This window comes from Salvelinus fontinalis, chromosome 4, assembly GCF_029448725.1.
Source record: "Salvelinus fontinalis isolate EN_2023a chromosome 4, ASM2944872v1, whole genome shotgun sequence".
NCBI classification, from domain to species: Eukaryota; Metazoa; Chordata; class Actinopteri; order Salmoniformes; family Salmonidae; genus Salvelinus; species Salvelinus fontinalis.
The window spans coordinates 48,539,309-48,556,518 of record NC_074668.1 but is presented as its reverse complement, the minus strand read 5'-3'; the positions used below and the strand labels follow the sequence as shown (position 1 = coordinate 48,556,518).

Genomic DNA, 17,210 nt, shown 5'->3' with positions numbered 1-17,210 from the left:
TACATGAGGGACATGGAATCAACTCAACATTAGAGTAAACCACTTTTGCAGCTTCAAAATGACTAACAAATATATTTTCATAATGAGTTAGACATTAATAGAGTAACACTTGACATCAAGTTCTTATATATAGTAACTTTGTGATTATTACAATAGCAACATTGTTGTTACATATGACTTAGGAAATTGCTTTATAATTGCATAATAATGGATTTATTACATAAGTGGAATAAGGAACAGTCACTGTTCCTCTCAGCTCATTATGCAATTAAAATGCAATTACCAAAGTATTATGTAACAACATGCTAATAACATGTTGCTCCAAAAGTAATTACAGCTTTATTACACAGGCACAAGAACAGTTTAATGTTAAGTGTTACTGAGAACACTAACAGTAACAACATATTGCTAAGTGTCGAAAGGAAACAGAATATCCCATATAACAAATATCAACTACAGCCAAGGTAGAAAACGTGTTAGTTTGTATTCTGAGTAAACTATCCCTTTAACTATGTTATAGTGTGTGTTTGAAATAAGCAGATGGACACAGAGGTTAGAAGTTGATTTAGCTAGGAATTCAACTTGCTATTTGCAATGTTTTCAAATGGCTTTTGTATTTTCGGGTATTATTAAGTTAATTGCAGCTTTTTACCTTTTCAGTGGCATGTTGAAAGAGTCATACAGTAGTTGAGCGTCACAACATATTTATACTTATCTTAGCAAAATATAATTGGTTAATTCAGCGTTTCCAAAACTCTGTCCTAGGGACCCCAAGGAATGCACACTACACAGCTGATTCAAATGATCAAAGCTTGATGATTAGTTGATTATTTGAATCAGCTGTGTAGTGCTAGGGCATGAACCAAAATATTCCAGAGGACCAAGTTTGGGAAACCGAGTCTGGGTTGAGTGTCACAACTTATTTATACTTATCTGTACAAAATATAATTGGTTAATTGTTTTGACTTGATCATGAACACCTGGGGCAATAGACATTCAGGAGAATAGATATTTACAGAATGTGCAGATAGTCATATTTGATCTACACAATACTTTTCTAAGATAGATTGGAGATTGTGTTAGATATTCATTCTATTTAAATCTTCAACATGCAGTGGCAGATACAGCCCTGCAATTAGTTGAAGCCAGCAAATCCAATAGCTTCATAAGATCTGTATTTAAAAAATTATATATTAAATAATATAATTAATAATATATTAAATATTTAATAATATATTAAATATTTAATAATATATTAAATAATATAATAATACATTAAGAAGTTGTGTTCTCAGAACTGTATTTAAATAGTTTAGAAAAAGTAGTAACTTTCTGAGATCTGCATTGAAATAGTTTTATAAAGTAAAAGTCCCCTTCAAAGTAACTATTTGTTCCCGCATTTATTTATTTTTTAATTATAAAACTATAGTTGTCCCAGGTCTGGTTCTATGTAGCCTCTACCTTTTATATGTAGCATCTACCTGTACTATGTAGCCTCTATACCTGTTCTATGTAGCTGGCACAGCGTACGGCCTCCTCCATTTGTTTCTGGTCAGAGCGCAGCACGCTGCGGATGCTGTCCACCAGTTCCTGGACCTCTGGGGTCAGGCTGCAGTGGGCCGGCTGCTCCAGGAACCTACTGACCAGTTGCTGGGTGTGTCTGTAGCTCTGGTAGTCCACCATGGAGGAGGGCCGGGGCCGCCGAGAGCCTCTACCTCCCTGCCGGAGGGTCACTGTCTGGGTCCGAGAGGACTGGGCGGCAAGAGCGGACTGGGAAGTCTGGGTGGAAGTCTGGGTGGTCTGCGTGGCCGCCTCACAACTTAATACTGAGGAGGAGAGGGTGGTAGGGGCTTAGTGTGTCTGTCATGCAGTGGGACGTCTGTTGGAAGCGTTAGCTATGCTTCACAGTTTAGCAAATGACAGGGTTACCGCTATCCCTATGAGGGAGACACACACAGACCCACACACACACACACACGTCTTTATTGCAGTCATGCTGAGTAGATGATCAGATCTCACTTCTAACGAATCAAACACGACATTAGCCTATGACAAAGCATTCTTCTAAGATATCACAAGTGACTAGTGATTGGTCAGTGATGACTTCACTAGTCTAGGTGTGCGTCCTAAATGACACCCTATTCCCTAAAATCCATGAGATTGAAACAAACCTGTGAGGATCCAATTACGTATGTCAATACGAAGACCAACATAGCAGTAAACCTACAAGTGGCCCACGCATCTGGTAAGAGAGAAGATTATATTATATTTGTCTATATTAGGTTTCAATGTCCTGTACAATTTGTGTTTTTAGTGAAGGAATTAATCTGTGTCCGGGACACCGGAATTATGACTTTTTGATGTCAGTAACTCCACTCCACCATGTTCAGCCCCTGCATCATGTTCAGTTGCCACAACCTGACCAAAGAGAGACAAGCTACAACTACTTCTTGGCCGGCTAGATGAGTAATAAAGGTGTCAAATGTGTGTGTTAATGTGTCGGGTGAAAGTAGATTTAATTTCTACCCGGTACGGTACCTCCTATGTGTACACGCGCTTGCATGTGCACAACTTTTTTTGGGGGGGGCCTAAACATATGCTACCAGAATTACATACAGAATCCCAATTAATTGAATAGAATATATGTGGGCCTAGTAGTAAAGATTTGTCATTGAACTTTTCAAATGTATTACCTTTTAATGTGGCAATAACATAACCAGTCATGATGTTTTCATCTGATTGTCAAATACTGAAAAGGTTCCTGGAAGCCTGGCTACCTTCGCACGTTCGTCCACTCTAAAATAATTTCCGCATCCATAGAGTGCACTGTGCACCCATCATTAGAGGAATGGAAAGAGACGTCTGTAACAAAAGACCAAAAAGAGTCATGAGGAGGAACTTCTTGATGCACTGAAAGCCATTAAGTCATGGAAAACTCCAGGGTTGGATGGCATACCAAACCTTTTTTGATATACTCAGAGGACCGTTATTAGCATGCTTTAACCACTCCTACAAAAATGGTAGATTATCAAATACTCAACAAGAAGGTCTGATTTCAATATTACTGAAACAAATGGTAAAAGATCCGGTGCATTTAAAAAATTGGAGGTCCCTTACTATTGTGTTGTGATGCAAAAATTCTAGCAAAATGCATAGCGCATAGAATTAAAAAGGTATTGTCGGATATTATTCAAACTAATCAGACAGATTTTTTTACATGGTACGATACATTGGAAATAATTTAAGACAAGTACTAGAAACAATCAAACACTATGAAAAATCTGGGAAAACAGGCCTGGTATTCATAGCTGACTTTGAAAAGGCTTTTGATCAAGTACGACTGGAATTTATATATAAATGCCTGGAATATATCAATTTTGGAGAATCTCTTATAAAATGGGTTAAAGTTATGTATAGTAACCCCAGGTGTAAAATAGTAAATAATGGCTACTTCTCAGAAAGTTTTAAACTGTCAAGAGGAGTAAACCAGGGTTGTCCACTATCGGCATTAATATGGCCATCGAAATATTAGCTACTAATATCAGATCCAACAATAATATCAAGGGGTAAGAAATCAAGGGATTAAAAATAAAGGTGTCATTGTACGCTGATGATTCATGCTTTCTTTTAAATCCACAATTTGGATCCACCCACAGCCTCATAGAGGATCTAGATACTTTTTCTAACCTATCTGGATTACAATCAAATTACGATATTACGTGTTGGATCACTAAAAACGACAACTTTTACATTACTGTGTAGTTTACCAATAAAATGGTCTGACGGTGATGTGGACATACTCGGTATACATATCCAGAAAGAAAGAAATGATCTCACAACAATACATTTTAATAGAAAGTTAGCAAACATAGATATGATTTTGCTACCATGGAAAGGAAAATACCTGTCTATTTGTGGAAGAATCACCCTGATTAACTCTTTAGTCATATCCCAGTTTACATATTTGATTATGGTCTTACACCTAGAGACCTGTTTAAATTATATGAGCAAAAAATATTCAATTTTATTTTGAACGGCAAGCCAGAAAATTTTTTACGGGTCTATTTATATAATTCGTATTAATTCGGAGGGCAGAAATTATTCAATATTAAAGCATTAGACCTCTCACTAAAGGCGTCAGTCATACAAAAGTTATACTTAAATCCAAACTGGTTCTCTAGCAGATTAGTAAGAATATCTCATCCCATGTTGAAGAATTGTCTTCTTCCTTTTATTCAGTTAACAACCTCTCACTTTCGGTTATTTGAAAATGAAATAATCTCCAAAATATCGCTATTTTTAAAACAAGCCATAGATGGTTGCAATTTCAGTTTAATCCACGAGAAAAGACATAACAAATAACAGAACAAATATTGAGATTAAACTCAAATATACTAACTGATAAAAAAACATTATTTTTTTATTTAAAAAAATAAGTATAATCTTTGTAAATTATATCATAAATAGGACTGGTGGAGTTGTCACACATGCAGCTAACATACATATATGGAAATGTCTGCTCTACCCAAAATTACAACCATCTAATTGCAGCATTACTGCAAAAATGGAATAGGCAAGTGGAAGGGGGGAAAAGTTAGGAACTTGTCTGTTGGCCCTGCATTAAAGACCAAAATTGGTTAAAGAAAACATGAGTTATCTTGAATAAAAAAGTATACCAGTTTCATTTAAGGACTGAAAAATTGCTAAATAACTGTTTTATGTACCGATTCCATGGCACATGGTTTATGAACTGATAAGCAAAACAACACTGTATTCAAAACTTTGAATTTTTTAAATTTCAATTATTATACAAAATTATTGCAACCAATATAATATTATTTATATGGGGGGGATACAACCATCCCAGCTCTGCAGATTTTGTTGTGAAGAGACCAAATCATTAGATCATTTGTTTAGGTACTATCCATATGTAGCTTGTTTTTGGTCTTAGGTCCAGGAATGGTTGAAGAAGTGCAACATTTACCTGGAGCTAACTCTGCAGATAGCAATACTGGGTGATTTGAAAAGACATAGTCAATCGATCAATGATATAATAATACTTTTAGCAAAAAAATATATATTTTGTTTCAACATCACAGCATATTTGAAAAATATATTGCAAATATATATTTTTTAAATGGATGGTGTTAAGAGATAGATGGGAGATTAAAAACAACAAGATAACTAATGTAAAATATATGTATATAAAATGTATATAGATTCAGAACTTTTGTGAAACAGCACAGTTAAAAATATATGGCAACATAGAACTGGATGGTCTTCAGAGATAGATGGAGGGGTTGAGAGTATCTGATTGATGAGATTAAAAACAAACAAAAGATAACTATTGTAAAATACATTGTGTCCGTATAATGTATATAGTATGTATAAACTGGAAGTAGAAGTCTAAGTGTTGTTGTCCATTTGTTTATTCCAATTAGGAATTATTATTCCAAAATAATAAAGGAAAATATATTTTAAAAGATAGGTACAGTTGAAGTCGGAAGTTTACATACACCTTAGCCATATACATTTAAACTCAGTTTTTCACAATTCCTAACATTTAATCCTAGTAAAGATTCCCTGTCTTAGGTCAGTTAGGATCACCACTTTATTTTAAGAATGTGAAATGTCACATTCCCAGTGGGTCAGAAGTTTACATACACTCAATTAGTATTTGGTAGCATTGCCTTTAAATTGTTTAACTTGGGTCAAACGTTTCAGGTAGCCTTCCAAAGCTTCCCACAATAAGTTGGGTGAATTTTGTCCCATTCCTCTTGACAGAGCTGGTGTAACTGAGTCAGGTTTATTGGCCACCTTGCTGCACACGCTTTTTCAGTTCCACCCACAAATGTTCTATGGGATTGAGGTCAGGGCTTTGTGATGGCCTTTCAGGTTATGTCGATATAGGACTTGCTTTACTGTGGATATTGATACTTTTGTAACGGTTTCCTCCAGCATCTTCACAACGTCTTTTGCTGTTGTTCTGGGATTGATTTGCACCTTTCGCACCAAAGTACGTTCATCTCCAGGAGAACGCGTCTCCTTCCTGAGCTGTATGACGGCTGCGTGGTCCCATGGTGTTTACACTTGTATACTATTGTTTGTACAGATGAATGTGGACAGCACAGTCAACTTAGTGTTTGTAAACTTCTGACCCTCTGGAATTGTGATACAGTAAAAGTGAAATAATTTGTCTGTAAATTATTGCTGGAAAAAGGACTTGTGTCATGCACACAGTAGATGTCCTCACCGACTTGCCAAAACTATAGTTTGTTAACTAGAAATTTGTGGAGTGGTTGAAAAATGAGTAGTAATGACTCCAACCTAAGTGTATGTAAACTTCCGACTTCAACTGCATATACAGTGTCAAGAAAAAGTTTGTGTACCCATTTGAATTACCTGAAGAATGAATTCCCAAGTTAATTAAGACATTTTGCAGGAGAATGTACGGCTATCTGTCCGCCAATTTAAGTTCAACAGAAGTTATGTGATGCAACAGGACAACAACCCAAAAGACAGAAGTAAATCAACAACAGAATGGCTTGAACAGAAGAAAATACGCCTTCTGGAGTGGCCCAGTCAGTCCTGACCTCGACCCGATTGAGATGATGTGGCATGACCTCAAGGGAGCGGTTCACACCAGACATCCCAAGAATATTTCTGAACTGAAACAGTTTTGTAAAAAGGAATGGCCCAAAATTCCTCCTGACCGTTGTGCAGGTCTGATCCGCAACTACAGAAAACGTTTGGTTGAGGTTATTGCTGCCAAAGGAGGGTCAACCTGTTATTATATCCAAGGGTTCACGTACTTTTTCCAAACTGCACTGTGAATGTTTACATGGTGTTCAATAAAGACATGCAAAATAATAACTGTTTGTGTGTTATTAGTTTAAGCAGACTGTGTTTGTCTATTGTTGTGACTTAGACAAAGATCAGATAAAATGTTTTGACCAATTTATGCAGAAGTCCAGGTAATTCTGAAGGGTTCACATACTTTTTCTTCCCACTGTATATACAGAGCTTTCGGAAAGTATTCAGACGCCTTGACTTTTTCCACATTTTGTTAGATTACAGCCTTATTCTAAAATGTATTAAATCGTCCCCCCCCCAACAATCTACACACAATACCCCATAATGACAGAGCGAAAACAGTAAAAAAAAAAAAAGCCCCCAAAATGAAAATAAACGGAAATATCACATTTACATAAGTATTCAGACTCTTTACGCAGTACTTGTTGAAGCACCTTTGGCAGCGATTACAGCCTCGCGTGTTCTTGGGTATGACGCTAAAAGCTTGGCACACCTGTATTTGGGGAGTTTCTCCCATTCTTCTCTGCAGATCCTCTCAAGCCCTGTCAGGTTGGATGGGGAGCGTTGATGCACAGCTATTTTCATGTCTCTCCAGAGATGTTCGATAGGGTTCAAGTCCGGACTCTGGCTGGGCCACTCAAGAACATTCAGAGACTTGTCCCGAATCCACTTCTGCGCTGTCTTGGCTGTGTGCTTGGGTCATTGTCAGGATGGAAGGTGAACCTTCGCTCCAGTCTGAGGAACTGAGCGCACTGGAGCAGGCTTTCATTTGTACTTTGCTCCGTTCATCTTTGCCTCGATCCTGACTAGTCTCAGTCCCTGACGCTAAAAAACATCCCCACAGCACCACCATGCTTCACCCTAGGTGCCTGGTTTCCTCCAGACGTGACGCTTGGCATTCAGGCCAAAGAGTTCAATCTTGGTTTTATCAGACGAGAACATCTTGTTTCTCATGGTCTGAGAGTCTTTAGGTGCCTTTTGTCAAACTCCAAGAGGGCTGTGATGTGCCTTTTACTGAGGAGTGGCTTCCATCTGGCTTCCGTCTGGCAGGTTATCCCATCTCCACAGAGGAACTCTAGCTCTGTCAGAGTGACCATTGGGTTTCTTGGTCACCTCCCTGACCAAGGCCCTTCTCCCCTGATTGCTCAGCTTGGCCAGGCAGCCAGCTCTAGGAAGAGTCTTGATGGTTCCAAACTTCTTCCATTTGAGAATGGAGGACTGTGTCACCGTTCAGCCTGCGCATCAGTTGTACAGCTGGAATGACCTACCATGCATCAAAAAGGCAACATGGATCTGTGAGATTGTTTGTCTGTGGATCAGCCAGTTACAGACACAGACACACATGCAGGCAGGCAGACATGCAAAAATGCATGTACACGCACGCATACATCCTTTATAATACAGTAGTTTAGAAATATAGCTTTTTAATGCACTTTATAACATACCAACATGTATGTTTTTGTTATTTCTTGTTTAATGAATTCATTACAATGTGAATTAACATTTCAAGTATTTGCTTCTGCTCTATTGCTGAGTGAATATTAAACAAACAAAAACATCTGTTGCATTTTATCATATAATCCCACTATAAAATCTAATGAGCCATGTTTTTGAACTCCCTTCACTGTCAGAAGGAATAAACATTTGCTGTTTCCTTTCTTGCAAAAATGGTGGTCTTGTGTGGCTCAGTGGTGGATCATGGCACTTGCAATGTCAGCATCATGGATTTAACTCCTGCTGGGGCTCGCCCACACTAAAAATGTACACACGCTTTGGATAAAAGTGTCTGCCAAATGGTATCATATTAAATGTGAATTTGTGCAAGGGAAATGTTTGTACATGTAGTCACAATCTTCAGAGAAGGAGGAGATTCTAAATGCACGCACGCAGAGACTGTAGATTTACTGAGGACAGACTGTTCCAGAACTATAAAGTTTATATAATCCTGTTTTTTGACTGTCGGAGCCGCTGTGTGTGTGTGTGTGTGTGTGTGTGTGTGTGTGTGTGTGTGTGTGTGTGTGTGTGTGTGTGTGTGTGTGTGTGTGTGTGTGTGTGTGTGTGTGTGTGTGTGTGTGTGTGTGTGTGTGTGTGTGTGTGTGTGTGTGTGTGTGTGTGTGTGTGGTGTGTGTGTGTGGTGTGTGTGTGTGTGTGTGTCCTTGAAAGAGACCAGTTTCCAGTGAATCTCCCGCAGAGAGTGAGAGATGTGTAGACAGAGAGACACGCGCGCGCGGGTGCATGGGTGACCCTGCCTTACCTTTGGCAGCCAGGTCCAATAGTACAGGGTCACTGTAGGAGCGCATGATCCTCTGGCGCTGAGACCTCCTGACGGGGGGCACCGGGGCACCCTGGGGGGGTCTGGCCTGGAGCAGGGGGGGTGATGGGGGAGAGGGGTAAGACGGCGGAGACGTGGGCACTGCAACAACCGTAATCTGAGGACCAACGTCTGAATCACAGGAACAATAAACACAATTAGGAGGAGAGGGGTAGGGGGGCACTAAAACAGACACACATAATAAGCACAGAGTCAGCCAGTTAGGAGAGGGGTTGGTAAGGGGAAGGAGGTGGGTTGAGGGGTAGGGGAAAGTGGGACACCAAGAGAGACATAATAAACCCAGTCAGAGGGAGAGGGAGGGGTTCCAGATTCATATCTAGTGTAAATAGGGGTCATAAACCAGTCGCTGATACACCTGCGTTTCTTTAGGAAACTCCCCATCTAATGTTGTTACTCTATCCTTAGGAAACTCCCTAGAGACAATATTTAATGAGAACCATGCATAAACAGCTATACCTTCTCTATGCGTAGCGCTCACTCCTCTCTTGCCCCTCTTTTACTCTGTCTTTCTGTCAGTTTTTTTCCTTTCTTTCTTCCTCTCCCTTAAGTGTGTGTGGTGTGACAAATTATACCAGGGTCACACCCAAAGCTCCATCTCTATCACACAAGCATTGTGACCTTAGAAAGGGAAAGTTACAATTTGAACCTTCAAGGTGTGTTTGATCATAATGTCTCTGTCTGTCTGACATTTTCTCTCCTCATCTTAATCTTCTCAGTTTGACAAACGTGTCTCTCTACTCTAAAATAGTTCCAGACTGGGAGTGAAACTACACATTTCACAGAGATTAAAGAAAGGGAAGAAACTTTCCTACCCAGAGCTGAAGGAGACTGAGCTTGTGAGAGCTCGATAGAGGGTGGGTGGGGGTGGTGAATGTAACATCTGAGACTGAAATAAATGTTCTTATAATACATTGATGGCATAACTGTCAGTGGGTGAATCTATGACGGAAGGGCAAGGTTATGTCCCGTTCATCTGACTGGGACAACTATAGCAGTACACTGGGATACAGTAACTGTAGCAGTACTTTCACTGGGATAACTATATCAGTACTTTCAACTGTAAGTTAGCAGTAACTATAGCTGTAATGGGATAGCTACAGACAGACATCCTACTAGCAACAGGACTCTCTCATTAAGGATCTCGAGTGCCGCAGCGGTCTAAGGCACTGCATCTCAGTGCTAGAGGCGTCACTACAGACCCGGGTTAAATCCCGGCTGTATCACAACCGACCGTGATTGGGAGTTCCATAGGGCGGTGCACAATTGGCCCAGCATCGTCTGGGTTAGGGGAGGGTTTGGCTGGGGAAGGCCGTCATTGTAAAATAAGAATTTGTTGTTTACTGTCTTGCCTAGTTGAAAAAAAAAAAAAAAAAAAAAAAAAGGATACAAATTCGAGGATACTTTGTCAGGACACACAGGTTTAGCTTTTTCCGAGGCTCACATGTATTAATGTGAATTATGATGGTGGAAAGAAGATATGAGAGATTCATACCGAGGTTTGGACATGTCCATTCACAGGATGCCCTGTGTTTTGCACATAGTCTGTAATTTATAGGTAGGGAGAGTTTTTTTTCTTCAGTTTTTTTAACTGGCATTTCCAGCATTATTCATTAGATTTGCTGTATGAAGTCAATTTCACGCAATATGTATTGAATTATAAATAAATAAAATAAATAAAATAAATCGTGAACATGAAAAATAAAGTTGAGAATGTAAGCTTTACATTTCCGAGGACTGGTGAAATAATGGATGTTGAAATCAAAAACCAAACATTTGAAAGCAAAATGTATAGAATTGTAAACAAAAATAGGGCATCTAAAGCAAAACCACAAAACTTGTAAGCAAATCATTTTAAAGCGACAGCAAAACTCAATGACAAATTATAAAACATATATTTGAAAATGAATGAAAAAATAGTTTTCGTTTCAACTTTCCCATGTACTTTCCAGCATGTACTACCTTTTGGTTATGTTACTCGTATCTTTTGTACCTGTTGTATTCAGCGCACGTGACAAATAAACTTTTATTTTATTTGATCAAACAACAAGCTCAAGAGCCTATAGTTTGCCAAACGTTACTGGAACTTTCCATGGGACCGATTCTATGGTCAGATGAGACCAAAATAGATATTTTTGGAAACAACCAGAAGTGGGTTTGGCGTAGACACATAGACAATAAAGACTTTTTCCGCAGCCTGTTTTGCTCATATTTACTAAGGGTGCCAATATTAGTTTAGGACACTGTATTATTATTAACATACTTTTCCCCATCTTAGCTACTGTTGTATCAATATCTTTTGACAAAGACAGTTTACAATCCAGGGTTACTCCAAACAGTTTAGTCACCTCAACTTGCTCAATTTCCACATCATTTATTACAAGATTTTGTTGAGGTTTAGGGTTTAGTGAATGCTTTTAGTTTTTTAAATATTTAGTACCAACTTATCCCTTGCCACCCATTCTGAAACAAACTGCAGCTCTTTGTTAAGTGTTGCAGTCATTTCAGTTGCTGTAGTAGCTGACGTGTATAGTGTGGAGTCATCTGCATACATAGACACACTGGTCTTACTCGTTAGTAAAGTTGTTTTTTAAGTAAGTGGCCTAGACAGCTGCCTTGGGGAATTTATGATTCTACCTGGATTATGTTGGAGAGGCTTCCATTAAAGAACACCCTCTGTGTTCTGTTAAGACAGGTAATTCTTTATTCACAATATAGCAACGGGTGTAAAGCCATAACACATACTTTTTTCCAGCAGCAGACTAATGATCGTTAATGTCAAAAGCCGCACTGAAGTCTAACAAAACAGCCCCCACAATCTTATTATCAATTTCTCTCAGCCAATCATCAGTCATTTATGTAAGTGCTGTGCTTGTTGAATGTCCTTCCCTACAAGCGTGCTGAAAGTCTGTTGTCAATTTGCATTGAATCTGGTCAAACACAATTTTTTCTAAAAGTGTACTATTGGTTGGTAACAGGCTGATTGGTCAGCTATTTGAGCCAGTAAAGGGGGCTTTACTATTAGGTAGCGGAAATACTTTTGCTTCCCTCCAGGCCTGAGGGCACACACTGAGGGCTTAAATTGGTCTTAAATTAATATAGCAAATAGGAGTGGCAATATTGTCCGCTATTATACTCAGTAATTTTCCATCCAAGTTGTCAGACCCCGGTGGCTTGTCATTGTTGATGGACAACAATACAGTTTTCACCTCTTCCACACTTACTTTACAGAATTCTAAATGACAATGCTGGTCTTTCATAATATTTTTATTCACTGTTAATGTGTCGGGATCCTTCTCTTGCATGGCACTCACTGCAGACTGTGAGACATCCACGGCCATCCAAGGCCATCTCACTTCTTACTCCTTCAGCTATTTTCACTGCCTCTACATAGGAGACCTGCTGGTTAATATTTAAATATATGTTCATATAAGGCTTATAAGGCTTATTTATATATCTGTAATTTACATATAATTAAATACATGTACATACATGTTAAAATATCTGTCAATATAATTTTTCCACATGGGCCACGTTGTACTATGATTTTTAATATCTAATAAAATATCTTACACTGTGGTTGTGTTTTGGTTTGTTCAGACCTCTGATGCCATACTGGTTAAAATGCACTACGCTACACTACTCTGCCCAACCCAGTACTTGTCCCACCTCTCTCTCAAGCTTTATTACAGTATGTCGGTCCATCAATCCATCCATCCTTGTGTCCTACCTCTAACTGAAGTACCCGCCTCTGAGCTGTTATTCAACTCTTCTGTCAACTCTGTCAGATCCGTCACGGGAATCTGAATCTCTGTCTCCTGAAGATAACATAGTCATTCGATATTATACTGTAACTGAAGATTGGGAGACATTAATAAACCACACAGTTATGAAACCAACGATAAAAGTAATTAAGTAAGTAATGTGGTCCCGTGTGGCTCAGTTGGTAGAGCATGGCGCTTGCAACGCCAGGGTTGTGGGTTCAATTCCCACGGGGGGACCAGGGTGAATATGTATGAACTTTCCAATTTGTAAGTGGCTCTGGATAAGAGCGTCTGCTAAATGACTTAAATGTAAATGTAATTATCCAGGGTTGGGGTCAATTCTGAATTGAGTTGTGAATTGCCATTTAATTTCAATTCAATTCTTGAATATGAATTGGCCACACCCCCACAGGAAGCAGAATTAATAGAATTTGAATTAAAGGAAGTAGAATTTAATTAATTGAATTATTTCAGACTCAAATGCCTTATTTATTCTACACGTCACTGTTGCGCCCTGATCTGTTTCACCTGTCCTTGTGATTGTCTCCACCCCCTCCAGGTGTGGCTTATTTTCCCCAGTGTATTTATTCCTGTGTTCCCTGTCTCTCTGTGCCAGTTTGTCTTGTCAACCAGCAGTTTCCCATTCTCCTGCTTTTTGCATTCTCCTTTTTCTAGTCCTCTGGTTTTGACCCTTGCCTGTTTCTGGACTTTGTACCCGCCTGCCTGACCATTCTGCCTCCTGTGTCTGCATTTGGGTCTCACCTTGTGCCTTGATACATCACCATAGAAATGTTTATTTTGACATCACGTATGGTTACCAATACCATGTAGCATAAGGTTGTAACATTTTTGGGAATGCATTCTGGGAAACATTTCTAATGCATTCTGGGAAATATATTCTGCTATTTAACAAATATTAACTATGAATTATAATAGACAACCTACAACATGTTAGAATAAAATATATATATATATTTTTTTTAGGAGAATGAGTTTTAGAAATATAAAACACATTCTCTTAAATCAATTTTCTAGAATTATAGTGGCCTGGAAATATTCTAACATGTTGTGGGTTGTCTATAACAATTCATAGTTCCCTTAATGTTTTTAAATATCAAAATACATTTCCCAGAATTCATTATATCAAACACTGCAGTATGGAAGGGAACAATCTAATACCATGACAAAGAAAAAATACTGTTATACTGTTATCAATTATAGTGTCTCTAGAAAATATTCAATATTGACTTTTTCCACATTTTATTTTTACAGCCTGAATGTAATATCCCATAATGTCAAAGTAGAAATGTTTTTATTTTACATTTTTACAAAACAAAAAAATGAAAAGCTGAAATGTCTTGAGTAGGGTTGTTGTGGTGACCGTATTACCACCAAACCAGCGGTCACAAGCCATGAAGGCAGTCAAATTCCACATGACCGTTTAGTCACCATAATTATGATTCTCCAAGCTCTGATGCTGCTGCTGGTCATTAGTAGCCTACCAAACGTGCTAACTGCCTTGTACTCAGCATTCTATTGTCCCTCTAATCACTCTGACATCTATACAAATATTTTTGAAAATCTAATCAAACACTTCTTGAGAGCCCATGAGCTCGTGTTGCGCAACATTTCTATAGGCTATGCAATCGCGGGAGAAAAACAGACTGATGGCCGCTAATAAAAAGAGGAGGATCCCATCAGCGTTCTATAGGCTAGGCCTACAATATTTATTTCTCAACTTTCCTAATAATAAGCATATTGCTTATATTTACAACAGGAGTATAGCCTATTTGGCTGGCATGAGAATAAACCACGGGGAAAAGCGTCTTCCATTCGCTATTTACAGTTGAAGTCAGAAGTTTTCATACACCTTAGCCAAATACATTTAAACTCAGTTTTTCACAATTCATGACATTTAATCCTTGTAAAAATTCCCTGTCTTAGGTCAGTTAGGATCACCACTTTATTTTAAGAATGTGAAACGTCAGAATAAAAGTAGAGAGAATTATTTATTTCAGCTTTTATTTCTTTAAATCACATTCCCAGTGGGTCAGACATTTACATACGCTCACTTAGTATTTAGTAGCATTGCCTTTAAATGGTTTAACTCAAACTTTTTGGGTAGCCTTCCACAAGCTTCCCACAATAAGTTGGGTGATTTTTGGCCTCCTGACAGAACTGGTGTAACTGAGTCAGGTTTGTAGGCCTCCTTGCTCGCACATGATTTTTCAGTTCTACCCACAACTTTTCTGTAGGATTGAGGTCAGGACTTTGTGATGGCCACTCCAATACCTTGACTTTGTTGTCCTTAAGCCATTTTTCCACAAATTTGGAAGTATGCTAGGGGGCATTTTCCTGACATTATTTACTTTGTGACTAATGTCTTGAGATGTTACTTCAATATATCCACATAATTTCCCTCATTCATTATGCCATCTATTTTGTGAAGTGCACCAGTCCCTCCTGCAGCAAAGCACCCCCACAACATGATGCTGCCACCCCCGTACTTCACGGTTGGGATGGTGTTCTTTGGCTTGCAAACCTCCCCCTTTTTCCTCCAAACATAACGATGGTCATTATGGCCAAACAGTTCTATTTTTGTTTAATCAGACTAGAGGACATTTCTCCAAAAAGTACGATCTTTGTCGCCATGTGCAGTTGCAACCCGTAGTCTGGCTTTTTTTATGGCGGTTTTGGAGCAGTGGCTTCTTCCTTCCTGAGCGGCCTTTCAGGTTATGTCGATATAGGACTCGTTTTACTGTGGATAGAGATACTTTTGTACCTGTTTCCTCCAGCATCTTCACAAGGTCCTTTGCTGTTGTTCTGGGATTGATTTGCACTTTTCGCACCAAAGTACATTCATCTCGAGGAGACAGAATGCATCTCCTTCCTGAATGGTGTGATGGCAGCGTGGTCCCATGGTGTTTATACTTCCATACTATTGTTTGTACAGATGAATGTGGTACCTTCAGGCATTTGGAATTGCTCCCAAGGATGAACCAGACTGGTGGAGGTCTACAATTTTTTTTTCCTGAGGTCTTGGCTGATTTCTTTAGATTTTCCCATGATGTCAAGCAAAGAGACACTGAGTTTGAAGGTAGGCCCTGAAATACATCCACAGGTACACCTCCAATTGACTCAAATGATGTCAATTAGCCTATCAGAAGCTTCTAAAGCCATGACATGTCATTTTCTGGAATTTTACAAGCTGTTTAAAGGCACAGTCAACTTAGTGTATGTAAACTTCTGACCCACTGAAATTGTGATAGAATGAATTTTAAGTGAAATAATATGTCTGTAAACAATTGTTGGAAAAATTACTTGTGTCATGCACATAGTAGATGTCCTAACCGACTTGCCAAAACTATAGTTGTTAACAAGAAATTTGTGGAGTGGTTGAAAAACGAATTTTAATGACTCCAACCTAAGTGTATGTAAACTTCTGACTTCAACTGGAAGTGCATAGATGACATGTATTTTTTCCGCTGCCTGTTTCGATACAGGTGCATGATAATGGTCCATTCTAAATCTAAACAAATGTCACACATATACTATTTAGTATATATTTAGTATATGTAAAGACAAGATTAAATCAAGAATATTCTGATTGGTGAGAATATTAACCTATCACTTGTGAATCATATATTATCACTTGGAATGAAACAATGCCTTCACAACTAAAGGGGCCAAAAAACGTCTTTAAATTAAGCACATTAATCCGCTTTACAAGGGGTGTGGAGCCTAACGGGCATATATAAGCAGCGCACCTTTATAATAAAAGCATTACATGCATAATTGCATTTGTGATCACTTTTGATAATGGTTTTCTACGCTTACAGCCTATTAGCATGAGCACATCGCTGTGCTTATAATGCGAAGAAATAGCATAATAGTTTATCAACATTTTAAGCTAATTGTTCTGATCTGTTGCGTCAGCCACATTGCATAAAACTGTTTTTTTTATGCTATTGTTTGTATTAATTTGGGATCTATCGCATCCCTCAACTGTCCCAGACTATGTTTGGAATATTTATTTATTGCATAGAATAGATCGACTTTTGTACTATGAGGGAGAGTAGATTGACATAGGCTAGTGCTTTGCTGTTTGTTAGGCCGACTAAATTTTTTGGCTGACAGTTCTTCCAATATCTACAATATGCACCGCCGAATTGGATAAGGATGCACGCAATTGCGTCCCCGATCACGTGCCGGAGAGCAGCGTGAGTGAGAGACGCTTCAGATTGCGTAGCACACTCAGGGAGAAGGACACAACGCACCACTCCGGTCCGCAAAAGGCATGTTTT

The 17,210-nt window shown here is 38.7% G+C and overlaps 1 protein-coding gene across 1 annotated transcript in view; it reads right to left on the bottom strand.

Annotated features, from left to right (window-relative positions):
* The window catches only part of LOC129853914 (endosomal transmembrane epsin interactor 1-like), a 56,601-nt gene that overhangs the window by 2,671 nt on the left and 36,720 nt on the right, over positions 1 to 17,210 (bottom strand). Inside the window, exons 7-9 of the mRNA XM_055920429.1 lie at positions 12,873 to 12,960; positions 9,068 to 9,256; positions 1,504 to 1,826 (exon numbers count right to left, since the gene is read on the bottom strand). Of these exons, the coding sequence (XP_055776404.1) occupies positions 1,504 to 1,826; positions 9,068 to 9,256; positions 12,873 to 12,960 (600 nt within the window). The remainder of the gene's footprint in view (positions 1 to 1,503; positions 1,827 to 9,067; positions 9,257 to 12,872; positions 12,961 to 17,210) is intronic.